The sequence below is a fragment of the Aspergillus ochraceoroseus genome, assembly GCF_002846915.1.
Source record: "Aspergillus ochraceoroseus IBT 24754 chromosome Unknown P175scaffold_2, whole genome shotgun sequence".
NCBI lineage: Eukaryota > Fungi > Ascomycota > Eurotiomycetes > Eurotiales > Aspergillaceae > Aspergillus > Aspergillus ochraceoroseus.
Genome location: NW_024468477.1, coordinates 1,189,538 through 1,215,936, shown reverse-complemented (window position 1 = coordinate 1,215,936; position 26,399 = coordinate 1,189,538). Strand labels below are relative to the sequence as shown.

Sequence of the window (26,399 nt, the reverse complement as noted above, 5' to 3'; positions counted from 1 at the left end):
CAATTCAACTACTCAACCAGTGGCTACATAGCTACATACAGGTAGTACAGAGTATAGTTATCAAATAATATAAACAGGGAAGAAATACTCGGCCCCGTTAACCCGGACTCTGCCCCCATAACAAATAGCTATTACTCCGGTAGATTCTTATTTTTGGCTGGGTTTTCGGACTTCGGTCTTTCTCTGTACGGAATCTCGTGTATTTGGTATTGGTATTGGGTATTTTTCTTTTCTTTCCACCAAACTTTCTGCCCCGGTTCACCGCCGGAGAGACAGAATTGCGCCATCGGAATCACATTAAAGCGGCCACCAATCAGCCCCAAATCCCCCCTCTTTTTCTCTTCCTCTTCTCGCTTCCCCTCCTCCTTTTTCTTCTCACTCTCCCCCTCTCTCTTCTCTACACCTCTCTACTTTTTTCTCTCATCTGAACTTCTTCTACTCTCCTCTCTATCCTCCTCACTCAATTCCATATTTCTCCTTCACAATGGGCTCCGTCGCCAACACCCCCAAGACTGGAACTTTCCTGTTCACCTCCGAGTCTGTCGGAGAGGGTCACCCTGATAAGATTGCGTATGTGACCGCTTGCTCTTCTTCTTCTTCTCCTCTCTCTGAATGTTCGAAACGTGTCCTTTTGGGGAATTGTATGTTGACTTCTTTTTCTTCTACAGTGACCAGGTCTCCGATGCCATCCTCGATGCCTGTCTCGCTGAGGACCCTCTCTCCAAGGTACGGAACCTAAAATTTGGATCCTTCCGTTCTTGCCACCTTACTCCCTCCCCCTTCATTTTGCACACCGGCTCGTATCTCCGCAAGAATTCTTGCCCAACTTGCAGATAAACTCAATTGGGCGATGATTAACAATCTGCATAGGTCGCTTGCGAGACCGCCACCAAGACTGGTATGTTTTCTTATCTCGAATCTGCATGTCTTTCCCCACCCGCTAACCCCCCCTTGCACAGGTATGATCATGGTTTTCGGTGAAATCACCACCCAGGCCAAGCTCGACTACCAGGCGATCATCCGTGGTGCCATCAAGGACATCGGTTACGATGACTCCGAGAAGGGCTTCGACTACAAGACCTGCAACGTCTTGGTGGCCATTGAGCAACAGTCCCCCGATATTGCTCAGGGTCTCCACTACGATGAGGCTCTTGAGAAGCTCGGTGCCGGTGACCAGGGTATCATGTTCGGTTATGCCACCGACGAGACCCCAGAGCTCCTCCCCCTCACCATTCTGCTTTCCCACAAGCTCAACGCTGCCATGAAGGCTGCCCGTAACGACGGCTCCATCCCTTGGCTCCGCCCTGACACCAAGACCCAGGTCACCGTTGAGTACGCTCACGACAACGGTGCCGTCAAGCCCCTCCGCGTGGATACCGTCGTCGTCTCTGCCCAGCACAGCGATGATGTGACCACCGAGGAGCTCCGTGCCGTTATCAAGGAGAAGATCATCAAGAAGGTCATCCCCGCTGAGCTTCTGGACGACCGCACCGTCTACCACATCCAGCCCTCTGGCCGCTTCGTCATTGGTGGTCCTCAGGGTGATGCCGGTCTCACTGGCCGTAAGATCATCGTCGACACCTACGGTGGCTGGGGTGCTCACGGTGGTGGTGCTTTCTCCGGAAAGGACTACTCCAAGGTCGATCGCTCTGCTGCCTACGTTGGTCGCTGGATCGCCAAGTCCCTCGTCAACGCCGGTCTTGCCCGCCGTGCTCTGGTCCAGCTCTCCTACGCCATTGGTGTTGCTGAGCCTCTGTCTCTCTATGTTGACACCTACGGTACTTCTGACAAGACCTCCGACGAGCTCGTCCAGATCATCCGCAACAACTTTGACCTCCGTCCCGGTGTCATCGTCCGCGAGCTTGACCTGGCCAAGCCCATCTACTACCAGACCGCCAAGAACGGCCACTTCACCAGCCAGGACTTCTCCTGGGAGAAGCCCAAGGCCCTCAAGTTCTAAGCGCTGTGCCTTAGGACTCCTTACTTCTACCACCTCTTTCTCTTCGCTTTCTTTACGAATGTAATGATTCCTTGCTTTGTTTCAACAACTCAGAGCAGCAGCATAGACATGTCAAAACAAAAAGCAGCTTCTGTTTCCTTTTTTAATGTCTTGAATATTTTTCTTTTTTGCATGGTCGTTTGCAAAAGACCAGGGTTTGGCGAGGATAAATTCAACATGATACCACTTTCATCGGCTGGGAGGGATGTATATCGGCGTTTGTTTGTTTTTTTTTGGGAGCGATAGTTTTCAACACATAAGCCTCCATGCTCTGCGTCTTGACTTGATGTCAGACGCGCGCATCTTGGACGAAACGTGTCCGAGAGGCTTTCGACGGTGGTGATAACTCACCCATAGGGGTTTAATCCCTCCACCACCATTGCATGCTAATCTAAACATTAGCAATATAGAGTAATGAATACCACTTGCATTAATTGCAAAAAAAAAAAAAAAGATTCTACCAATCCTCTTGTACCGTAGTTATGCATTCATTCCATGAAAATTGATATCTCTAGTCTATTCTTAGTTGCCATCAAATGTCCAGGCTTCTATCTCAGGCACCAAGGCACCAAACCCCCCCCACTGACGCGTTGCCGTCGCGTCACCAATAATTGATTGCACAGTCCTTCATAGGCTCACTCTTCACTTCTTGCATTAAAATTGAGCCCTGTCGCCATCTTTCTCTTCTCAGACCATCTTTACATGTCTATACATTCGACGTGACTTTCTTCGCCTATTCCCAATCACAGAATGTATGAGTAGCCCTCGACGCGTTCATGGCCTCGCGTGAATCTCTCAATGTCCTCGAACATATCCCGCTTAACCGACTCCAAGATCCCGCTCCTCCGATTTCGAGGAAGCGCAAAATATGCGATCTTACGGATGACTCTGAAGCCCAGAACATCGTGATCCGGGTACGATTTACCTCCGACACGTTAACATGACCTGCGTTTTATTCTCCCTGGATGGATTCCGCTAACTGCTGCTGCCCCATCCAAACAGGCCCACGCCGCGTCACTATCAGATGATCCATTTGTCCTCCAGCCGATTGCTGTCCTCCCTCGGACCCGACTCCCCTTTGACTGGTTGGATATTCCATCGGTATCGTCACCGATTCAGTCCGGCAGTCTGTTCATGGCAAATATCCCTGTCCTCGAGTCGAACCCCCCGGTCGAGCCGATAGTCCTGGTTGTACGATTGATCACGGATGGAGCATTGTATGCAATTGAGCGAGTCAAGCAGGGCGTTTACGCCCTTTCCCAATTGGCGCGCGGCGTGGAAGAGGGGGATATCCGTGTTGCGGTGAAGGCGTCCAGTCGCCCAGTCAGCGCAGGGTTAGGAGGACGTTGTACGCCGTTGAAAGGGAGGAATGCCGGCTGTCCTCGTGGATGGTGGCAAGTTGCAGAGATCGAGGATCCGGCTCCTAACCTCGATGCTCAAATCGCTACAAAAAGGGTTAAGGTCAATTTTGCCTTTGGGGTTACTCCGCACCTGATGGAGCGTCATGAGACACAGGTGAAAGATATGCCCCCAACAGACCCGATGGATAGAAGTTCCAGCTGCGACCTTCATCAGATGCTCTCTGCGCTACCAGAAACTCAAGAGCACCATACGGAGCCTGTGGGGGCCCAGGAAATGGGTGAAGACCCTTGCCCCGCGGCGCAGTCTCCGCAGGAACTCTTAGATGGGTTGAGAGAGCAGTATCTGCAGGCTCTCTATGTCTCTAAGGTTAGTTTGATTTTTTTTTTTTTTTTTTTAGGCTCTGTCTATGCATTTCCACTAACGTGATATAGGCATCTGTAGCGTACTTTGCTAAAGGTCCTTTACCACGCTGTCGGGCTGCGTTTCAATCTCCCGTGTCTAGCTCCTACAGAAGCTCCCATCTCACCGAGTTTTACCGAGAAGCGATTTTGCCAGTGAAGAAGATGGACTTGAAGTACCGGGAAACTCTTCCCGCAATTATCCAAGACGTCATGCTCGCGGTATCCGATGATGAAATGGCAGGACCAAAGAAGCGCCAGAGTAAGAAAAAGAAGAAAACGCTAGGAAAGAACGGACTATACTCTGAAGAGGATCAATTTATCCGGCAGTGGTGGAAGAACCGGCCATTGACTGAGACTGGTGCTTTGGTTGAAACGTCTAGGGAGGCAGAACTCAAGAAACATGTTTCTGACTTACGGTTACGAGAAACCCAGCTCCAGATTCTTCTCATCCTGGAGGCGATGGCGCTGGAGGCCGCAGCGACAGATGCGGCAAAGACAGTCTCCATCGAAGCAACAACCTCCGACCAAAATCCTCCGAAACCAAGGCCAAAGACCAAGAAGCCTCAGGACCTGAACGTGATACTTGAACTCCATCTCGATCGGCTTTGTATTTGGCATGCGGTAGGCTTTGGGGATACGGCTATCTCCGATCTAGCCAACTCTGGGTCCAACCCACCGTCCAGCAAGCCGGCGGGGAATGATGCAATGCGAGACTTCTGCACGGAAGTAATCATTCCATTCTATGCCTCCCGTTTGCCAGACCGGTGTAAGTCGATCACCCGGAAACTTGGGGTTTCGGTCGGCACCAAGTCGCCATTTGCCAAGTCCTCGTCAAGGAAGATATCTCGGGGAGAACCTGGCGCGGCTATCGAGCGACACTCCTCTCAGAAACATCCTCGACGTACATTGCAAACAGACCTAACGACGAACGAACAAACGGCCTCTCAGGGCCGATCACGGCCCAGTCTCAGTCGCTCTAACACTGTTTCGTCACAGCCCGAAGCCGGTCGAAACTCTTTGGCTCCACTGCTCCCGGTGCTTAGCACCAGCGTGCGGGGAGGTATACAAAAGGCCAAGCGAGCAGAAAACCGAGAGGTGGATCTGATTGCCGTAGCGCGTCAGCACGAGACAAAACTGAAGCGGGTACAGCTGCTTGCGGACCAGAAGAAAGAATTGGACGCGGCTATCCTCGCCCTTCGCAAGCCAAACCGCGAACTCGTGGCCCAGGATATTGCCAACGATGCGGACAAGAGGCTGACCACCAGCGGCAGCTCCAGGAAGCCCAAGAACCCAGTGCGAAACCCCTTTCAGCAAGGGGTCCAGGTCATGGCTACGCCCAAGGGAAGTCGAAAAAAGGACGCTGTCATTGGTCTCCCGCCGCTGCCCAAAAGCCTAGTTCGATCGTCACCCAAAGCTCGGGGATCGTCTACATCTTTTTCCTCGCCGTTCAGCGGAGAGCCACAGGTCATCCCGGGATCAACAGTCCGACCCAGTTCCTTTTCGGGCGCGTCGCTTTCTACCGATGTGGGTGCGGTGCAGGAAACGCCGTCCCGACGCCCAGCGCAGCCACCCAACTCCCTCAACGACGCTACTGGGCTTAACGTGGCTGAATCACCCAGCTTCCCTGGCACTGGGAATCTCTTTCGCGTCCCTCGCCGGCCAGCAGCTCCGCCTCTAGCAAACGGCCCATGCACGCCAGTCGCAGCACGGCACGTGAATGTCACAGATGCAGATGCAGACGCAGACGCAGACGCAGACGTGGACAGGCACCTCGACGCCTCTCGTTCGCGCGCACCCCCTCCCCCGCCTCTCTTTTCGCTCTCCGGCATCAAAGCCACTCCAGTGAAGTCCTCGACGGTGCTGGAGACCCCACCCAAACCCGGTGCAGGGAGCTTATTTCACAGCGGTGGTGGTCGACCAGTGGTGCCGGTGACGCCTGAGAAATCCATCTACGCGCATCTGGGCTGGGATGATGACGATTCTTTGATTCTTTAGTTTGTGTAGTTCATTAGCGGGGTTTGGGATTCTCTCTTCCTCGCAAGTCCGGTTGATTATATATGACATGACATGATGAGTGATGTAAAATAGATCTGATTACCATGTATACGTCTAGTATATATAATATATAATAAGACTAGGATTCACTGTGTGAGTAATAACTATGTAATGACTCAATCAAAACCCTAACTTACTACTCTATTACTAGTAGACTAGTAGACTACTAGAGTAAAGCAGCAACAGCAAACAAAAATTGATTCTTTCAATCTATCATGATGTATTCATGTATATATATATATATATACACAATGCTATAGAAAGAGAAAGAGGAGAAAAAAAAAAGAAGCTTTTATTGTTTTTTTTTTTTTTTTGGATCCGCGAGACCTGACTGACACCCCCCCCCCCCCCCCCCCCTAATTTATTCAAAACCCCAGGTCCATGCCAACTCCAAGCTAGGTAGGTCATGTCATGTCATAACCAACCATAACCATAACAATGAGAATATCCAAAAAAAAAAAAAAAAAGTAAAAGTAAAAGTAAAAACATGTGAGAGCATTGCTCTGCTCCGTCCTTGTATAATATAATGCGTGGGTAGAGAAGGGTCAGGGTCAGGATCAGGGTCAGGGCCAAGGGAAAAAGGGAAAAAGACAAGATGTAGAAGAAGTAAAAGATAATAGGGTAGAAGATAATAGTAATAATAATAATAATAATAATAATAATAATAAGTAAGGGAGTAGGAAGAGTATAGTGGAGAAAGAGAATAATAGGGTTAACAAGATTCGTGGACTTCGTGAATTCGTTACATGGGCAGGGAGGGCTGGATTAGATGTGGTGGTGCCCCAGGATGTCCTTGATGAGGGAGTTGGGGGGAGGGGGATTGTCGAGATTAAGTTGAGAGTGTAGACTAGTCGAGTCGAGTTGAGTAGGTTCCAAAAGAGAGAATTCTCCAGGCTTATCCTGTAATGCGAACGGGCATGCATTGTCCCGCAGACGGCCAGAAGGATTTGCGCTGCACGGTCTTCTCGAGACAGCTCCGGCCCTTCTCGAGGAGCCCGTCTTTCTCCTCGCTTTCTTCCGAGGACGGCGGCGGGGAAACCTCAAAGTGGATGCGGATGGCCTGGGCCTGCTGCGGCTCTGGAGTCGACTCCGCGGGTATCTCCTGGACCACGACCACGATGGTGGTAGAATTGTCCTTGGTGGGAGTGGGAGTTGTCGTCATCTCGGGCTCGGGCTTGGGCTGCGTCTGAGCGGCCGCGGCAGGAGAGACATTCTCCGTAGGAGTCTCCGCCGTCAGAGCGTCTTGGCGCCGGATAGGACGCGGCTCGTCGTCCTCGGACTCGGACTCGGACTCGTCATCCTCCAATTCAAACGAGTTGATCTTGGTGGTCATATCGTGTTGGGCCCATTCCATAGAGCGGCAGTGCAGACGGAAATGGCCCAGGCAGCGGCGGATATCCGGGTCTGGCGCGGTGGCTTCGCGGGCGAGTTTTTGCTTGGAGAGGGTGGTGAGTCTGTAGGGAAGCGAGGTCTTGTCGGCCAGGGGGGGCCAGCGCTTATTCATGGAGGACTTATTGGAGGGGAGAAGCGCAGGGGCAGGAGATGGAGGGACAATGTCGACGATGGCTGTGGTTACTGCCATTAGGGTTGATTTTTGATTAGGGCTAGGATAGAGCCTCGAGATGTACTCCGTCGACGGGAGAGAGGGATTCTGCTGGGGTGCACCTTGAACCAACTCAGAAGAAGAGAAGAAGAGAGAGAAGAGAGAAAAGAGAGAAAAGAAAAGAAGAAGAATCGAGACAAGGTTCGGTTCGGTTCTTATTGGGAGGTGAGTCGTGCAAAGTCGTGATTATTTTTGTTGGTGGTCTGGCCAGCGTTTCCACGGGACACCGAAAAGAGAAAGCCGGGTCAGACTCTGCAAGCGGAGAATCCAAGGTTCGGGTCTAGACTTGGGGAACTTTTTCCCAGATTTTTCTCTTCTGGACCTCTTTCTTTTCTTTTTTTTTTTTTTTTCTTTCTTTCTTTCAGAATGATTTTGTATTTCAGTTGTCTTTGTTTTATTTAATACAGAGTAGAATATTGTTCAGAGGAAGAAGGATAATAATCAAGTAGTACTCTGGAAGTCTGGCTAGAATCGATTCCACTCCACACGCAAAATCCGAACAACCAGCTGACCAGGGAGTGGGGCCGGGTCTGGCGGCAGAGCCATGGAATGTTCAAAGGCCTTTTTCTGAAGTTATTGTCTGATCATAAAATAATATATATACATACATAAATATATACATAAATATATATAATATATATATCAATACATATATAAATATATATATCCTTCTTGTTTTATTCTCATATCAGTCCAAATCACGAGCGAAGGGATTCCGAGTTTGATTGGCCAGTTTTTGCGGGGTCACCTGGGCCGGTTAGTCAGTGCCTATCTGGGACTAGCGCGGATGAGGTTACTTCGATACATTATTGTGAACCAATATACATAATACTGTATTCGCTAGAAAGCAAGTTCGACAATGATCAACTGGTATCACAGCGACACTGCTAATACATCCATGGATGGATCTAGATGCCATTGTTGATCTATTGTTTCTGAATCGGACCTATTCTAGGTATCAAATTCAAAAACTCACTAGATTATGTCATGGCTGGTCATGATGTAGTCAGAAGCCACTGTATGACTTCATATTAACAAGGTTTTTGTTTCATTAACTGTCTTGTATCTGAGTAAAGGTTGCATGATATCTTATTCATGGAGATCTAGACTAGGTTATATCTCTCCATATAGAATGACTAACCTAACTTTACTGGTTAAATCATCGCTGATTCATTGACCCAATAACTATACCCTGACTGCTGGAATTGAACTACAAGTTGGAATGCGATACAAGTAGATAGAAGATGGGGGAAATTCTACTTGGAGAAATTAAGAGGGTATATTGGTCTCATCTCCCGTTAGTATTGATCTATATACTCGGGTAATTGCATGAATCCTCCATATTTACTCGGAGTTTTCAACAAACATCTCATTCTGACTGGCTAAATGCTGTGATTAGGGTCACCAGAGATGCAACACAAGTCAGGTTATAATACCTGGTAAGCGCAAAAGATGTCTTTAATTCTCTTTTGACTACAACCTACTACAACCTACTATAGGTGACAAGAACCTAGACAATGATTTAACTTTCCAGGTTGGACAAAGACACTCTCACCCAATCACCAATTGACTCATTCTCAAGAAGAGGGGAAATCTGGCTTGAATCTTGACCTGCAGGTTACTTTGACAGTCCCTACCTGGTGGTTTTGAATATCATTGTCAGACCTCTGTTAATCGCTTTCAAGGGTTTGTCTAGCTGTAATGGTTACTTAGAATCAACCATCCACGGCCCTGATCGTAGTATACCTGGTTCCCGCTCAAGTGACCTCGGTTTCTCATGTCATCTGCGCAACAGAACTACAGCCCTTTTTCGCATTCTTTTTTGATTCAATCTAAAACATGCGGGAGAGGTTGTTCCTGCGAATTGATATGTTGATGTATCTGAGATGCTTATCACGTTGTGCCAGCCAAAGCTATCGTACGCAATGCTCCTACGTGCGGCAAGGGTAGCACTCATATCAACCCCTCATACGACTTCGATTCCTTCGATTCATCCCGTCCAACTGAGTTCCTAGGGCTATCGGTCTTCCTTCCTTACCCAACCCTCCCGCAATTATCCGTGGCTGCATCTACTCAGATTCCTCCCATTCCATCCTGCGGCATGGATCAAGATATTCCTTCCAAGCATACGTGCAGATAGCAACTTGGGATTTGTTAGCCAATCATCGCTCACGTGGCGTCTCAACCTCTTCCTGGCTGCATCTCATTCTTTTCCCCCTCCTCCCGTCTCTTTCTTACTCTTCATCCCCCCCCCCCATCCTGACAATCTTGATCCATCTCTTTTTGTTTCCCCTTTTTCTCTTTAACCTGTGTGTGGTCTCTTTCCCTTTCTACCCCTCCTTCCCTTTTTATGGTCTCAACCCCAGTCCTCGACTCCTCCGTATCTTCAACTTTCGTCCCCACTCCACCTCTCCCCTCCCCTGTCTGGAGAGTCCCCACTGAGATTGGTTTCACCAGTGGCAAGCTGTGAATCGTTTCCTGCTGCTGCTTCGTACTATTTACCGCGACTACTAGTTACAACAGTAGTGGTAGGATTAGTTCTGGGTGGCTTTGCTTTCTGCAGGACAGGGAACCTTGGAAAACCAAATCCTGCCCTGGTTCCTCCTCCAGGCCCCCCGCTGACAGACTTCTCTCCATCTGGAACAGCCTCATGTGGCGGTGGTCGGCACTTTCCATCACCAGCCACACTTTGCCCGAACGGTCTGCTTGTTTTTCTCGCGCAGACTGGTTGCTTAGTCACCCCTTACTTAACGGGATCCTTCCCCCCCTCCTCTCTCTCAAGCAGTATTCCACCACAACCCAGTCCTATCCCCGAAGACCTGTCGCAGCTCTGCTACTGATTTGCTCCCGTCTTACTACCTCTGCATGCAAACCACGACCCGTCTGCCGTTGAACCTGTTGTGAGGACCACTTGTATCGTCACCCCCTTCCGTCCTCTTGTTTCGCTGCCGTCCCTAGTCACCTCGCTCGTCTCTCTGTGACCTGCCAGCCCGCGGCCTTGCGACGTCCTTGGCCCGCCATGTATGGCACCTCCCACTCCGTTTCCGCTCCGATGAATGGGATCGGGGGGGATCTGGTTGATGGCTCGGGCACCATTAACCCTGCTGCGTTGAATAACAATGGTATGTCTGCCCTATCTACTGTCCCGTTTCTCACGTCTCTTTTTCTTTCATCCTTGGAACGAAATCCCTTCACTACTGGAGTCGCGGTTGGAGTGGTGGCCGGAGGGTTTTTTGGGAAAAAATTTTTCTTTTCTTTTCTTTCATCGTCACTTGCATATGTGTCTGTCCGTCGCGACAACCCCCCAAACTGACCCCCGGCTGCTAGTCTCTGTTCTGCCAACTCCGCCGTATGGAGCAACAGATCCCAGCGTTCCCCGTGGTATCAAGCGCGGTCGTACACCGGATCAACGCGGACATTCCCGCGCAGATGGAGACCATGATGACGGTATGTGCGCGTCGGGGGGTCTCGTGCGCTTCATTTTGGGGATTATCCCAGAAGCAACGGCGGCCTCCCGGGCCGCTTCGTCTCATTTTAGATACTATTTTTTTTTTTGATAGCCTTTCACTCTTGCACTACACGCATACACATGTTTATTTTTATTTTTTTATTTTTTCCCCTAGTTTTCCTCTTGCAACATTAGAATATGGCTAACTGATGGGACGCGTTTCGGGCAGTAGTTGCAGATGACCATGGCCGTCGGAAACGAGGGCGCCCCCCAAAGACACCACGACCACCGCACCCAGCCCCCAGCGACCAAACTGCGTCAAACGTCCATCTACAAACCCCCCGGATGCAATCTCAATCATTGCCGCAACACGCGGCAGTTTCGCCTCCATTAGCGTCGCCTCCGGACAAAACCACCCCCACCAAGGCCCCGCTGGTGAAAGCCCTCCCCACCGTGAGAGACCATACCACCGATCAACTGAACGAGGCGCGCGACGAATACATTCCCAAGGAGTTTGATGACTCCGGTGAGAAGAAAGTGGATGGCAACGGCTATCTCCAGGGCGACCGGGAGTACAGATGTCGAACATTCACGGTGCCTCTGCGCGGCAAAAAGCTTTTCATGCTGGCGACGGAATGCGCGCGAGTTCTGGGATACAGGGACTCTTATCTTCTCTTCAACAAAAATCGCTCACTACATAAGATAATCGCCACCCAGATCGAAAAGGATGATCTCATCGCGCAGGATATTCTTCCATACTCCTACCGCTCGCGTCAGATTGCTATCGTGTCCGCCCGGTCGATGTTCCGTCAGTTCGGCAGCCGGGTCATCATCAACGGGCGACGTGTGCGTGACGATTACTGGGAGAGCAAAGCCCGTAAGCAAGGCTTTACTGAGGATGATCTCGCGGGTGAAAAACGCCCGGGCGGCACGAAAGCCCGCGAGGCTGCCGCAGAGGCAGCGAATGCGGCCAGTGTCTTACCCACCCTGACCCACGGCGATGTGATATACAGTAACGCTCTGGAGACGGTGCCCAGCAATTTGTCCCTAGGAGGGGCCTCGGGCGGTTCACTAGCTCAGCCACTTCCCATGATTCACATGGCCACCACGACGGATGATCCGCGTTTGAGGGAATACAATAGTATGCCTCGACCTCGTCAGGAACTGACTGGTCAGCCGTACCAGGACCGATCCCAGCCCAGCTCGGCCGCTGAAATCCTCAACCAAGCCACGCATACGACAGAGTTCAACAAGATTCTGTCCTCGCAGCGTAGCTTCCGTCAGAAGGGTTTAGAGGATTTCTACGCCAAGCAGCGAGAGGCGCCGGTTTCTGCGGCTCAGTCGCAGCCCGGGCAACTGGAGCCCACTGCTGCTTCTGTGGCACAGCCCTTGCAGTCTCCGCGGTTATCGAATGCTGGCGTGCTGGGCTCTACTCCGGTCCAACCCAGCCTGATCCCCCAGCAAGCCCCAATGATGCCTAACCAGGCTGGATTCCAGCCCCCCGTCGTGCACCAACAGCCCGCTGTGGCGCAGTCGCCTGCTCGAGGCATGCCTCCAGTCCGCCCAGATTTGATGCACCAACGGTCCAATCCTGCTCTGGCTGGTGCACCACAGGCGGCCGGACTTTACGGCTACCCTTCTCAGCAACAGCAGCTGTGGGGCCAGCCACCCCCCCAGCCTTCACCTCTGTTGGCTGCCGGACCCCAGGGCGTGGGGATGCAACAGTACGCGAGTCAACTCCAGCAGCAGCAGCAGCAGCAGCAGCAGCAAGCCCAGTCACAGGCTCAACAACAATCTCCTTCTCCTCTCGTTCACAATCTGCCGCAGCATCCGTCTCAGTCTCCGCGTAACCAAGGCCGCCCAACTGTGCCACAGATGCCGCAAGCATTCCAAATGCATCACCCGCAGGCGCCTCAGCAGCAATCCATGGCGGCCATGGGCTTTCCCGGGGGCACTGCTGCTCCATACCCTGCAATGCCCACTGCACGCGCGATGTATCCATCGGCTCATGGGCCTAGTGGTCAGCAATTCATGACTGGGGCTCCCCAGCAGCCAGGCATGGCGATGGGAATGGGCGCAACGGGGACGATTCCCGGCTGGCCTCCGACGGGGCCGATGCAACCCGGGCATCCCCAACCTGGGTGGTCAACCTATTAAGCAAGTTTCGTTTAACAACAGTTTCATAGCCGGTGCTGTCCAGAATATTTATGGCGTTTATGGGATGGGGAGTTGAGGCGGCTGTGGGGTTATTTTTTGTTCGCGTTCCCAGTTGTGCGTTTTCATTTGTGCTATACATTACCTGGCCAAGGAGGATAGCTAATGATAATTTGCGCATTTCCTTTAATACCCTGTTATACCCGATCATGTTTTCATTTAACTTGTTACTTTGGTTTCTTTCGGGGGACTTGGGAATCTGTTCTTGGAATAGCCGAGCAACGGGCAATCACGACGTGGTGCATTCTCCCTATGTCAGCAATAGAGGGACTGGGGTCAGATAATATGGAGATGGGATCTTTCTTGGAAGGCGTCCGTCCTCTGTTGTTGGGGTTCTTTCATTATCTATGGTTTTAGCATGTGGTTCTCCTCTCAGTACGGTATCATGATTGTGTCTATATAACTTGGGGAGTATGCAGGAAAATTGCAATCATTATTTTTATAATATCTATCTAGCCTAGCATACATTTCTTCTGTCAATATGAACAAAGAGAAAGTCCCCCCAAAAGACTTTCTCACTCCAATAACTAACTACACATTAATTAACCTCTCCATTTTTTTTTTTTGTTTTTAAAAAAAGGGGGCAAATTAAGACAACATGGTGGTGACAGGAGCAGCCGACGACTGGCAAACGCAAGAAGCCAGCGAAGTCACCGGAGGCGCAGTGCAGTGGGCACTGACAGCCCAAGGCGCCGTGGTAGTCGGCATAACCTGGCGGATCTTCTCGGCCTTGACCAAGACCGGAATGACGGCGCCAGTCCTCAGCGAGAACGAGCGATGGCCCAGCACCCGCAGCATGGAGGAGATCTCCCCGGAGTGACTCGTCACCGAAACATACAGGCCGGTGGAGCCCTGGTGCTTCTTCTTCTCCTTGTCCTCCTTCTTGCTCTCCTCCTTGGGAGCGAGGAAGAAGAACGAGTCCAGGGCGGTACGGCTGCGCAGGTCCTGCGCCTCGTCGGTCTCCCCCGTGACGCCGTTCCAGAGCTCGTCGTCCTCGGTGAAGCCCTGCTCGATCTCCCACTCCGGGAACAGGGCCTGGATGTAAGACTTGCTGCGGCGGTGGTCGCAGGTGTGCAGGCTGATTTCCTCGCGGATCAGCTCCTTCACCACGGGGACGAACTTGGCCGCGTGCTCCTGTTTAAAGGGGAGCCCCGCGAAGGTGAGGTTCGCGGTGCGCAGGGTGCGGGTCAGCGGGCTGACGAAGTACGAGTCCGGCAGGTGGATCTTTTGGGTTTCGATCTGCGAGGCCCAGAAGTCGTGCGCCACGAGGGCCTGGCTCACGCCGGCTGGGGTGAGGTCTGCGTCCGCCCAGCTGGTTGTGGCGTTGCCGGTGAGGAGGGACCAGTAGCACTTGTCATTCCCATTCCATATTAGCTTTCTTTCTTTCTTTCTTTCTTTCTTTCTTTCAATGCTTGTTCTTGTAAGGGGAAGGAGATAGGAGAAGGAGAAGGAGAAGGAGAAGGAGAAGGGGGATGTACATTCCACGCAGGCGTGCCGTAGTAGCTCTGCGCCGCGTTATGGTAGCCCTCGCCGTGTCTGCCAAAGAAGAAAACCTTGTACTCCACGTTATCGGCGGCCTTTTCATTCAAGTATTTGACCTGCTTGTAGAAGCGCTCCCACTGCGTCAGGTCCTTGTGTTCCTTGTGGTTGTGGTGCTGCTTGACCTCATCGACTTCGTAGGTGCGGTTAATGAGGCCGAAGTTCTCTTGCGTCTGGGGTTTTGATTTCCTCGTTAGATGATATATATATTCGGGTGGTTCATGTAAGATACTGACATAATCAAAGGTAGAGGGGTTGGTGGATTCCTCGTCCTGCAGAAAGTACCCGTGCATCACGGTAAAGTTGGTGTACGAGGAGGACGAAGGAGACGCCTGGGCGGCGGCGGCCAGCCCCAACACGGTAGAAACGCCAACAGTTGCGAACTTCATCTTGCGGAGAGAGTCAACGGTCGTTCTGAGCTACACTCTGCAGATTAACAAGAACCCGTTGCTGCGGAAAACTGCTGCATTTTATAGCTGCGTCAATTCTCCGTAAATTCTCCCTGCAGAACCACCTCCCCCTCTGAAGCGGCTGCGGTTTTCCGCCTACCAGCTTCCCACGTGCGAACTAACGCTCTAGTTTTTAATATCAAATGGTCCCCGTTAATTCCTTGATATTAGACGACGGCTGGAGAGTGTAGACAAGGTATGGGATTTCCCGAAATTATGTATAGCCATGACTCAATACCACGTCGGCCGATTATATAGTTTATGTATTAGTGTAGGTAGTAATATACGCGGCCAATCAACCAAGCCTCCTATGTCCAGACCGCTACCCAGTTCACAATGCAGACCCTCAACACCATAAAATGACACCAACGAATATGCTTGGGAATCAAGAATAAAAAAAAAAAAAGAATTAGTCCAATAATATGTAAAGTCCCGGGCACACAGGCCCCGGAGTCATCGCTGGGGTGAAGTACAATATCTAGCACATCGGACGTAAAGCCCGACTAGGTATCCTTCCGGTCCCACTTAGAAGTTGGTCGGGGTCCGGTTATTGGCGAACGTGTAGGCTTTCGGCTTGTGGGAAGGAAGCTGCCGCGCAACGAAGCGATGGGCCTCCTTTTGATCAGGGAATTCCATGATCTCGAACTCTGTGCGTTTGGAGTCCCCGGCATAGGACCCCGATGGTGTGTGCATATCCGCCTCGCTGCCGGCGTACATGAACGACGGAGATCCCGTCACGCTATCCGCAGAATGGACACTGTGCTCCATCGCCGGCTCATACGACATGGACGTCATGTCATGCTGCGGCACTTGGCAGTGGCCCTGGAACGAAGCCTCTGGAGAAGGCATGGATGTGGCCTCAGTCCAGCTTCGCCCGGTCAGCGAACCGCCATCGCACGCATAGTCAGGAAAAGACGTGTAGTGAGCAGGGGCGGACATGGGGGGAGCGACGTTCTGATATTGATAAGGAGAAATCATTGGCATTGCCAATGGGGTTGCAGGAGGGGACGCAATATTGATCTGCATAGGCTGAGTAGGAGGGAAAAGCGTGGCGGTAGGCTGTGCTGACAGACTGTACCCATCGCTAGGTGTGTTAGGTAGGAGATGGTGCAGGTCCTCGGGGGTTAGAGGGGTAGGCGGGGCCAGCGAACCAGTCGTAACTGGCTGTAGCATGGTGGACATTTCCGCCTTGGACGCTGTCAGGGCGCCAGCTTCAGCAAAGGTTGACAGGTTCAGCGGCGAACGCTGCGCAGCGGATGCTTTTCGGACCCCCGCATACCGCGAGTTGAGACTCTGGGCAGATTTGGACTGCTTCACAGTGCCATAGCTTGGAAGTCTTGTTGTGGGCGACATCGCCGCCCCAGAGAGCATTGAAGACGATCGAGCAGTACCAATAGCGGCCGGCCTTGGTCGCTTTCGGCGTGCGGCAATATCAAGTTCCTTGCTAGCCTCCTTCCAGGAAGCCCTGTCCGTGCAATTTCCGAGCTGCGACATGGCGTGAGAGGTGTTGATTCCAATACCCTCCAGAGAGTCGGCAAGTTCATCCGATGAGCCTCGCCTTGTCACAGCCACATCGGCCTGCAGTGCATATTGCATGGCATTGTACGGAGCCTCGGCATCACTGGTTGAACGATAGCCGGAGAGCGACTTGGTGTGATGAGACCAGTCCTCTGCAGTGGCTTGAAATTGTGCGTTGTCCAGACTCGGTACAGCGAGGGATTCTCCCGCAGAAGTTAGTGGAGACTGGTCCATAGGGTCCCACTCGGAATAGGTGTTCATTTCACTTGAGACATCTGCACTGTCCTTGATGCTAACGGGTAGTGTGGTTGGGGAGACGGATCCGTCTGCACGGGTGACGGGCAGGCCAGTCTTTTCATCCTGGGCATATCGGGCAGCAACCGCGGCATTCAAAGCCCTCTGGAGCGAAGCGAAGGTGGCTTCGCGGGCCGATTCGCTTCGGGTCTTTTGGTGCTTTGATCGGGAAGGAGCGGAAGCTTGTGGGCGGTCATCCGACGAGGATTCTGATGGTTTGGGGGTATCTTTGGTTGTATCATTTTGGGGTTCGTTGGCTTCCGTCGCAGAGGAATCCGACGATTTGGACTTCCCCTTTGCAGCCTCCTCGGCCTCGGCCTTTGCTTTTTGCATCCGCTCAAACTCTTCTTGTCGTTTCTGCTGTTTTGCCTTGGCTCGTCGATTTTGGAACCAGTTCTAGACGAAGAAAAACAACAGTTAGCTGGAGAACAGGGGAAAACAAGGATATATATATATATATATATATCTATCTATCTATCACATCACGTACAGCAACACGGGGCAGGCTCAGGTTTGTTTGGGCTGCCAATTGCCGCTTGACATTGCTGCTGGGTTTAGGGTGCGCCTGAAACTGGGCTTCCAACGTCTCGACTTGCTCCTTGGTCAATCTGGGGCGGGACAAGTTTTCGGCATATTCTTCATAGTCCATGATTGGTTGGTGGTAAAAGTCGACCATATCAAACGGAGGATGAGGGTAGAGGTAGCCGTCCATTGGGTGCATCATCGATGGATGGGCCATTGCTGGGTCGTACGCCACAGGCTGATCCATTGGGACAGCGGCATGGCTGGCAAAAGGATATGGATGGTGTAAATAGTTCATGGCTATGATGTGAAAGCCGAGATGGCTTGGAGAAGAAAGGAGGGGAGGAACGATCGATGAAATGGAGTTCAGGACAGTTGACCTAGTGTTGCGAGACAAACGGTACTTGGGATGAGGAACGGAGACAGTATATTATTCGATGGAGGAGAGGGGGTCGGATTTAAGGACTTGGGGTGATTTATGAACTTGATACAAGAGGGATAGGAGCAGGAGAGAGAGAGAGAGAGACTGGAGTCAACGAGTTGATTGAAGGTATGTTTAAAGAAAAAAAGTCGTGGAGAGGGAATGGAAGGTATGAAGTCCGAAGAGCTGGGACTAATAAGGAAAAAGAAAGGGAGCGACTAAGTAGAAGAAGATCCAAGATGGAAAAAAGAAAATAAAAATATCTAAAAAAAAAAAAAAGTCACAAAAGGAAAAAGAAACAGAAAAAGAAAAGCCAAAAAGGGGAACAAAAAAGGGAAAAGGAGAGTAAAAAAAAAAAAAAAAAAAAAGAGTGATGGAGAGAGAGTGAGAGTGAGATGGAGAAGAGAGGAAGAGGAAGAAAGAGAAGAAAGAGGAGGAGAGAAGAAGGAAGAGAGAGAAGAAAAAAAGGGTGGAAAGCTGTACAGCTGTAAAGTTCAAGTATGGCGTCAGTACGAGTTACGAGTAATTGTTGGTAAGTTACGGGCCACTCCACACCGAGTTTCCACGGTACTTGATAATAGATATAGGCTTTGAACAGAGGGTAGAGGTTAGTGAAGAACTTGAAGATACTAGTAGGTAATACATTACAGTGTCATGTCCCGCCTGAGCGGTTCGGTTTCTGCTACTAATTTCTATTCGAGGGGGTGGCGACAGTGATGACCGGGATTAACCTTCTTCTGCCTAGTTTAACCTACCTAGGTACCTAGGTACTCTCTATCGACATAGATATCCCAACCATTGATTATATGGTATGAGTATTGTATATTATATATCTAATATGGCAGATGAGCGTAGTGGAAAGAGTTGATGAATTAATAGGAAAAACTGGAATCATGACTTGGTCTCTACAGCTTGTAGTTCCTGCATTAGTGCGTCAGGGATAGCACTTGTCAGGTACCCTAGGTACGTAGTATATTGTACGGTTCAGGTTCGTACCTAAACTAAGAACTCGATCGCTGTCTCACTCTGAAGGGAGGCAAAAAAAAAAAAAAGAGGGGCTTTACCGCGTCTTCCTACTGGTTCTTGATTGTGAATCGATCACGGGAGCGTTGTTCTCATGTTCTGATTGGTCAACCCGGAACAGATCATGGATAAGAGATGTGGAGCCACCGCACTACATATTCTAGATCTGGTTAGTGTTTCGGCCCCGTCGCCAAGGTCCCCCGTCCAGTGATCATTCCTGATTGAGTAATTCCATTTTTCCTGGTTATCATGAAGGATCTAAATATATATCATTATACTGACAGGTACCTAGGTAGCTATGTAGATAGCTAGATAAGGATTTCAATTGAGAAAGGGAAAGAAGATGGAATTCAAATTGATGGATCCGCCTGCACAGATCTCCAGGCTGCCTGTCATTTAGTAAATCTGGATTCTGAACCAATCAGCCAAGCCCCACTAAATTCAATAGTCGACAGATCCCGTCAGTCTTTCCTCCACTCTCCGGAAAATACGGACTTGATCGTCCATCCTGTTTAAAACTTCGTTACTGCCGCCAAGTTTTTATGTTACGCAACATTCATTCTCCAAGTCAGCGAGAAGAGATGTACCTAGGTTCGGGATATCATATGCGCTCGTCAAGTGGTCGCAGTAATGAAGAAAGCGGTTGATGCATGCATGCATCTCCCGCCTTTTGCTGTGAGTCTAATTCCATCTGCCTATAATCCATTCACCATCAACCGTTCTTTGCGATCCTTTAGCCCGGAACCGATTATAGGCACTTGGTATACCTAGGTAGTAGAATCCTCCCTCCATATCAATCTAGTACCCCAAGATATATTCTATAACTCGGAAAGATTCGCGCTGTTCACATCCTGGTTCACGTGCCGGAATGCACTTGCGCTGCAGTGAACCCCCGACTTTCTCCATATCTAGACCAATCAGATTGAAAATCACTCGCGGATCACCCACCGAACTCTGTGGCCTACTTCACAAAATGAACACTCAACAGCGACGCACAGATCGCCACCCAGGTCTCAGAGAGGGAGAGAGAATATCACCGGTACAAGACTCGGAGGGATGAGCATCTTGAATATGGGATTCGGATCCTTGAAAAAAAAATTCCCCGAAGATCCCTCTTGAGTCTCCTGAAAGCAAAAGGCTCGAGATGCCCAAAGGACCAATACTACACCCAATTTGGCAAGTGTAGTCAGGGCACACTTCTACGGAGTAAGTTAGTGATCTGTCTCCAGTAACTAGTTCAAGGCTGCCGGTTCTCTAATCCCTTGTTGGTATAAGGTTAGCATTTGGCATCGGAATGATCTGCTCTCAGTCCCATTTCCCCTTCGCATCTCCATCTGCCCACCCCCCTGGGTCTGATCATCGTCAATCACTTTCTCATCACACCCTCGAGAGCCAGAATGATAGGATGGAAAAGAGTTTGTCCAGGGATTCAGTGGAGTACGTACCAGTTACTACAAGAAAAAATTGTACTGGCCTTTGTGCATTTGCCAGCACTCGTGAATACGTACTCCGTGGCGGTGGATGGCGGATGAAACTAATTCGGAGTCAACATGCAGTGACCAGCTACGCCACAGAACGGTCTCCACCAAAGCTCGCGCACTCCAGTTCCAGGATTGTGTGGCGGTGCGTTTGGTATCATCAGCCTGGAGATCGCCCGTCCGACTTTACCCAGTACGTTCATTGCTCTGAACTCCTCCAGAGTAGAGTTTACACAGTACTCCGTACACCCCGCAGGGTCCCAGGCAGCCTTCCAAGCCAAGAAGGACTTGCTGGAATTTGTCATGCCGTGACTATAGCTAGCTAGTTAGTACCGATTAATCGGCGGGGCCCGTCTTGCCGCTCGAGAACTCCTGCCCAACCCTCAAAAGACTCCTCCTGGGTCTGTGACTCTGTACGACAGTGCACGACAATGGCGGGGCCGAAAATTTTTCTTTCTCTGCTGACAATTTTTGTCTCCAAGTTACAGGCAAGTACAGACAGCTAACCTGTGCTTCTAGTCAGAAGCTGACTCGAGGCGCTCATCTCTGAATGTCTGGACCGCTGCTATCCTGGTCTCTCTACCCATGGTTATGGAGTGCTTGTTGCATGCATGCACGACTCTATTATGCATGGATGTGATGTACGGAGTACACTAAAAGAAATCACATCGTTACTACCTGGGCATTCTCACAAAAACCCCCGATCTTTACTTTTTCTCCTCCTTTTTTTTTCTTTTTTTTTTTTTCTCTTTTTCTCCCACTCGAATATTCTTTAATCAAATTGAACTATTGATATACTGTTTAGTGTTCAGGAACTTCACAAAGTTTGCCCAGAAACTGGATCTCCAAACTCAAAAAAAAAATTCCTAATTCTAAAAAGGAGAATATGAAACGCGGCCGCGAAACACAAATTCAGAAGGAAAAGCAAGAGCGGAAATCATCCACATCCACGCATCTTGGAACTTGAAGGATTGCCCAGCTTGCAGCATCCCTTGCAGCATGGCGTTACAGACTGAGATGAACGAGAAAGGTTGCAGCGCAGAGGACCCATCGGACGATCCCATCTCGTCGATCCAGGAAGTCCTGAACTTGAGTCTTGGGACCAAACCTCATCTGATTCATCATCTTTCCAGAACCCGATCGCCTCTTCTCTCAACGAGGGAGTCGCCTTGTCTGGCTCTGCTCTAGGACCAGAGGTGCTCGTGTCTGGGACCATGGCGTTCGAACCAACCCGGGTCACTGGTGGCCCGGTTCTATTTCCGACGGTCTCGAACTTGCAAGAGTGAGATATAGTCCCAGCCGTGCTGAACCCTGGTCCATCTTGATTTAATCGGTACTTTTGATCCCCAAAAGCAACATAATGCCACACCGGGAGTCTCGCTTGCTTCCAAGTTCTTCTCCTATCCGATCACTGCTACAGTTTCCATGAACCTAACCTTAGATCTTAGCAGCTAGCCACCAAGAAATCTTACGTCAAGTCCAAGTGTCGGTGAGCCGTGAGCAATGAGCATGCCACCTCCCAACCGTCCGGCTGCCGACCGTTAACCCTATAATGCAAGCTCCTGCTTTGCCGGTACAACTGGGATGTGATATGTTACTTACTCAGTGTTCCGACCCCAGCCCACCAATGAGATATATCTAAAAAGGGTGAGAGAGCGGTGGACGGTCAGTTCCCCTTGACTTTACAGCAACCGCAACCGCAACAGCATCAGCAATTTGCAATAATAACCACCGCGAGTCAAGTCAAGCCTCCCAGGACGACTTGTCGGTCGGTCGGTCAATTGTCCGGCTACTTTTGGGATCTCGGTCAATCGCATCAACACCAATGATATCGGATGCCTTGCTGGAAGTTGGAACCCATCTCCCGTATCCGTATAATACTATTGTATTGTTGACGGTACAGTGTCACCTACACTTCTACTTTACACCGCTAACGTGCAGTGCGGCCTTGATGGCTGGACCCGTTTCCGGTTGAGTTGTTACCGAAAGCTGAGCCTGAGAATTCCGTTCGGCTCTACCATGCATATCATATCATACCAACACTAGAGCAGTAAATCGCGGGCAGCCTAATAACTACTCTTCTTACCCATGCTTACACAATAGCTCGGTACCTACCTAACCCGAGACTTCTCACTATATCCGAACCGTCAGCACGTAATCTAACATCTACAATTAACTACATACCACCTAGGTAGAGCAGTCCATGTATCAGATCAGCCGGTATGCATACCAACCAGTGCCTTGAATCTAAGTAGGTAGTGAATCCATCCATCCATCCATCCATCCATCCATCCATCGCCGTTTTCTTCCGGCAATTGCTCCAAAGCGTACCGTCCGTACAGTACCGTACCTACTTGGCTACCAGCCCTATCTGTGTTCATTCATGCAAGGCGTGTCCCTAACATGGGATATAGTAATAGCGACTTACTCGTCATATCTCCCGGCCGGATATCTAGAAGGGACTCTAACTCTAGTACGGAGTATTCCGTACCAGTAACTCCAAGACTAGAATATGGTCGACCTACGTACGGTAGGGAAGCTCGACATATTCTATATACAGTAGTAGTATTGTCTATCGATCAATCTGAGTCTATGTGTCTTTCTATGTATATGCCCAGAAGAGTAAATAGTGCGACTGGAATCGAACTCAAACCGCCGCCGCCGCCCTCCCCCACTGAACCCTTTAGCGAATAAAGTAACCAGCTTTAGAGAAAAAGAAAAAAAAAAAAAAAAAAGAGGAAGAAAAGAAGAAACCCCCTTTATTGGCCCCCGAGTTCCAACCCAGTAAGTATAGTGGTATACCCACCTAAACCGGAAGCGAAGGTTGATGAAGATTGAAGGGGAGTCCCCCCCCCCCCTAACAATACGCATCCCGAATCTCCAACTTCACTCTCCCCTCCCCATCCACCTCGAGAACACTGACACTCCTCAAATCCTCCACGACCCAATCCGCGCCGGCCTCCAGGACCTGCGCCAAGGTATGCGTCGTCGTCAACGCCAGCACCTTGAACCCGGCAGCCTTGCCCGCGCGGATCCCCGACGGGGCATCCTCAAACACCACAATGTCGGCCGAGTGCTCCAGGCCCAGCCTCTTGCGACCAAGCAGGTAGCAGCTCGGGTCCGGTTTGCCGGCCTCGACGTCCTCCGCGACAACCAGCATCTTGGGCGAGATGAGGTCCAGGACGCCGAGCCAGCCATTGACCAGGGCACGGGTGCCGGAGGTCACAACGCCCCAGGTGGCCTTGTTCGCATCGAGCGCGGAAAGAAGGGCGCGCGCGCCGGGGATTTCGACGGCATCGGAGCCGAACTCTTGCGGGATTAGGCCTTCGACGTGGCTTACATCTGGGGGGGGGGGGGGGGGGGGTGGTTTCATCTCTTAGCTGTTCATTCTTTCCGTGGAATTGTATGTGTTGGGGGTTGGGTTGGGTTGGGTGTGTGGCAGGGCAGGCTTACACTCCCAGTTGGCCTTCTTGGGGTCGTAGAGTTTTATCATGTCGATGCTTCGACGGCCGTGCGATGTAGCGAGGATGACATTTGGATCGACGCCGAATTCGGCTGCGAGTCTGGCAGAGTATATATCGTGGTTAGCTGACTGGAGGGAAGTAACTAGTTATTAGTTAGTTAGTTATATATTGCTGGGTGACTAACTTGTGCCAGTGTTTCACGATTGCTGTAAGCCGCTGGGTCAGTACACGAGTTCACTCGTTAAGTAGGGGATAATGTATCCCATCCCTTACCTTCCGTAGAGTCAACAATTGTGCCATCAAAGTCAGACAGGATTGCATCGACCTCGAGGATTTGAGGAGCGGCGGAGAATGAGTCTTTAGTCATTTTGATCGTAACCACGGCCAAGAACAAAATCTATAAGCGAGAGAAAAACACCCAGAATGAAAAGGAGTCTATATTCCTCTAGAAAGAACCCCGGATAATAAACGATCGAACACTTCTCTGTCAGTCTGCCAGTCTAGTAGTTAGTTAGTTATCAGAAAGTTGAAGCTGAGGACACTGAGGGGGGAACGGAGATCGGCAGAACAGTCATCCCGGTTATCTTAGCGCGAGAAATAAAAATCCAAAATTGGTTTCCCGATGGAGTTTTCGATGGTAGAATTCAGACTTGAGAAATTGCTATACAGACAAGTCCGGAGTATTTCAAGATGGTCAAGTTAGGTAAGTTGTCTTCTTTGATTCCCCATCCTCCGTATTTTTGTGTTTATGTTTGTATTCGATACATGCCCTGCTAAACCGGCCCAGGGAAAAACTCTAAGCGGGTGCCTGTCCGGCTACGACACAAGATCGAGAAGGCCTCGGCGGCGAAGCAGCGTAAGATGAGAAAGCTTGCGAAAAAGGTACCTTGCCCTAGCCTTTTTGAACCAATGTATGCCAGGTGCTGACCTAATAGAACCCCGAATGGCGCTCCAAAATCAAAAAGGACCCCGGAATCCCCAATCTATTCCCCCACAAGGATAAGCTCCTGCACGAGATGGAGGAGAGGAAGCGCCTGAAGATGGAAGAGCAAGAGCAGATTCGGGAGGACGCTCGTGCAAGGCGCATTGCACAGAAGCAGCAGGGCGAGGAAGGCGGTGCGGAGGACCAGATGGGGGATGCCCGGGAGGAGGATCTGCTGGATGACGACGATATGGATGAGGATTTCGGTGGCGACTCGTCGAACCCCATGGCTGCTTTGCTGGCTTCAGCGAGAGCCAGGGCTGCGGAGTATGATGGAGAGCAGGAGGAGGAGGAGGAGGAAGAAGACGAGATGGACGATGATGACGATGAGGATATGGATGGGATGGATGATGAGGACGAGGACGAGGACGCGGATGGTGAAAATGCCCCCGCGCTTGTGTCGCAGTTTACCAGCAAGGAGAGCTCACGACGGGCGTTTGATAAGGTGTTTAAGAAGGTGACCGATGCCGCTGATGTTGTGCTTTATGTGCTGGATGCGCGCGACCCCGAGGGAACCCGCTCCAAGGAAGTCGAGCGCGAGATCATGGCCGCGGACGGCGGCTCAAAGCGATTGATTCTGATCCTAAACAAGATCGATCTTGTGCCTCCTCCCGTGTTGAAGAACTGGCTGGTGCATCTGCGGCGGTACTTCCCCACTCTCCCTCTGAAGGCGTCCAACGGCTCCGGCAACGCACATAGCTTCGACCACAAGCAGCTCAGCGTCAAGGGCACATCCGAGACGCTCTTCCGCGCCCTCAAGACGTACGCCCAGAACAAGGGTCTCAAGCGCGCCATCTCTGTCGGTGTCATCGGATACCCGAACGTCGGCAAGTCCTCCGTCATCAATGCGCTGACCGCGCGCATGAACAAGGGCTCCAGCAATGCCTGCCCCACGGGCGCAGAGGCCGGCGTTACCACCAGCCTGCGCGAGGTGAAACTCGACAACAAGCTCAAGCTCATCGACTCTCCTGGTATTGTTTTCCCGAACACGGGCGAGAAGAGCGGCGCCAAGAAGAGCCGGAAGAAGCAGGTTGACGAGCACGCCCGTCTCATCCTCCTCAACGCCATCCCGCCCAAGCAGATTGAGGACCCCGTTCCCGCTGTTTCTCTGCTTCTCCGACGCCTGTCCTCGTCGGAGGAGCTTCTCTCCAAGATGCTACAGGTCTACGGTATCCCCGCGCTCTACCCGACCGGCGCAGACCAGACCAACGACTTCCTGATCCAGGTGGCGCGCAAGCGAGGCCGTCTCGGCAAGGGCGGCGTCCCCAACCTCGAGGCCGCGGCGATGACGGTCGTCAATGACTGGCGCGACGGACGTATCCAGGGATGGGTTACTCCTCCTGTGCTGCAGGTTGTGACTGCCGCCGAAGGAGCGCCAGCCGAAGCCGCTGCTGGCGTTGACACGAAGCAGGTTGTCACAGAGTGGGCTGCGGAGTTCAAGATCGAGGGTCTATGGGGTAATGGGGAGGAGGAAGCGATGGAGGAGTAAATCTTTCTCTCTCTCTCTCTCTCTCTTTTAGTTCTATATGGATACCAGAGGCGTTTCGGTAAAAGTAGATTCTGTTTAAGTCAATGCAGGTTTCATGAATACAGTCTTTTAGCCATGACGATCTATATATATCCTGAG

At 51.0% G+C, this 26,399-nt stretch overlaps 8 protein-coding genes across 8 annotated transcripts; 4 read left to right on the top strand and 4 right to left on the bottom strand.

The window, feature by feature from the left end:
* The first annotated feature begins 478 nt into the window (after positions 1 to 478).
* P175DRAFT_0499085 (S-adenosylmethionine synthetase) lies at positions 479 to 2,129 on the top strand. Its single transcript, XM_040896655.1, has 3 exons — positions 479 to 726; positions 871 to 898; positions 960 to 2,129. The coding sequence occupies exons 1-3, from the start codon at positions 613 to 615 to the stop codon at positions 1,958 to 1,960; spliced, it is 1,143 nt and encodes a 380-aa protein (XP_040753947.1). The 5' UTR covers positions 479 to 612; the 3' UTR covers positions 1,961 to 2,129.
* Positions 2,130 to 2,656: 527 nt separating this feature from the next.
* On the top strand, positions 2,657 to 5,899 carry P175DRAFT_0499081 (uncharacterized protein). Its single transcript, XM_040896654.1, has 3 exons — positions 2,657 to 2,913; positions 3,002 to 3,727; positions 3,793 to 5,899. The coding sequence occupies exons 1-3, from the start codon at positions 2,776 to 2,778 to the stop codon at positions 5,755 to 5,757; spliced, it is 2,829 nt and encodes a 942-aa protein (XP_040753946.1). The 5' UTR covers positions 2,657 to 2,775; the 3' UTR covers positions 5,758 to 5,899.
* An 813-nt stretch (positions 5,900 to 6,712) lies between these two features.
* On the bottom strand, positions 6,713 to 7,670 carry P175DRAFT_0473708 (uncharacterized protein; the record flags this gene model as incomplete). Its single annotated transcript, XM_040895182.1, has 2 exons — positions 7,028 to 7,670; positions 6,713 to 6,919 (listed from the first exon to the last, which is right to left on the bottom strand). Exons 1-2 carry the CDS (start codon positions 7,397 to 7,399, stop codon positions 6,713 to 6,715), a joined length of 579 nt encoding a protein of 192 aa, XP_040753945.1. The 5' UTR covers positions 7,400 to 7,670.
* Positions 7,671 to 10,268: 2,598 nt separating this feature from the next.
* On the top strand, positions 10,269 to 13,442 carry P175DRAFT_0137256 (putative nuclear localization protein). The gene is made up of 3 exons (XM_040892411.1): positions 10,269 to 10,542; positions 10,748 to 10,867; positions 11,098 to 13,442. Exons 1-3 carry the CDS (start codon positions 10,440 to 10,442, stop codon positions 13,023 to 13,025), a joined length of 2,151 nt encoding a protein of 716 aa, XP_040753944.1. The 5' UTR covers positions 10,269 to 10,439; the 3' UTR covers positions 13,026 to 13,442.
* On the bottom strand, positions 13,385 to 15,254 carry P175DRAFT_0137227 (phosphoglycerate mutase family protein). Its single transcript, XM_040892410.1, has 3 exons — positions 14,858 to 15,254; positions 14,561 to 14,794; positions 13,385 to 14,432 (listed from the first exon to the last, which is right to left on the bottom strand). The coding sequence occupies exons 1-3, from the start codon at positions 15,008 to 15,010 to the stop codon at positions 13,671 to 13,673; spliced, it is 1,149 nt and encodes a 382-aa protein (XP_040753943.1). The 5' UTR covers positions 15,011 to 15,254; the 3' UTR covers positions 13,385 to 13,670.
* On the bottom strand, positions 15,255 to 17,903 carry P175DRAFT_0137226 (uncharacterized protein). Its single transcript, XM_040892409.1, has 3 exons — positions 17,373 to 17,903; positions 15,544 to 17,278; positions 15,255 to 15,447 (listed from the first exon to the last, which is right to left on the bottom strand). Exons 1-2 carry the CDS (start codon positions 17,700 to 17,702, stop codon positions 15,596 to 15,598), a joined length of 2,013 nt encoding a protein of 670 aa, XP_040753942.1. The 5' UTR covers positions 17,703 to 17,903; the 3' UTR covers positions 15,255 to 15,447; positions 15,544 to 15,595.
* Positions 17,904 to 22,871: 4,968 nt separating this feature from the next.
* P175DRAFT_0473695 (HAD family hydrolase) lies at positions 22,872 to 24,157 on the bottom strand (the record flags this gene model as incomplete). The annotated part of the gene is made up of 4 exons (XM_040895181.1): positions 22,872 to 23,668; positions 23,780 to 23,889; positions 23,975 to 23,996; positions 24,064 to 24,157. 4 exons carry the CDS (start codon positions 24,155 to 24,157, stop codon positions 23,184 to 23,186), a joined length of 711 nt encoding a protein of 236 aa, XP_040753941.1. The 3' UTR covers positions 22,872 to 23,183.
* A 277-nt stretch (positions 24,158 to 24,434) lies between these two features.
* Positions 24,435 to 26,373, top strand: P175DRAFT_0555218 (putative GTP binding protein). Its single transcript, XM_040900616.1, has 3 exons — positions 24,435 to 24,493; positions 24,578 to 24,672; positions 24,726 to 26,373. The coding sequence occupies exons 1-3, from the start codon at positions 24,481 to 24,483 to the stop codon at positions 26,259 to 26,261; spliced, it is 1,644 nt and encodes a 547-aa protein (XP_040753940.1). The 5' UTR covers positions 24,435 to 24,480; the 3' UTR covers positions 26,262 to 26,373.
* The last annotated feature ends 26 nt before the right edge of the window (positions 26,374 to 26,399 follow it).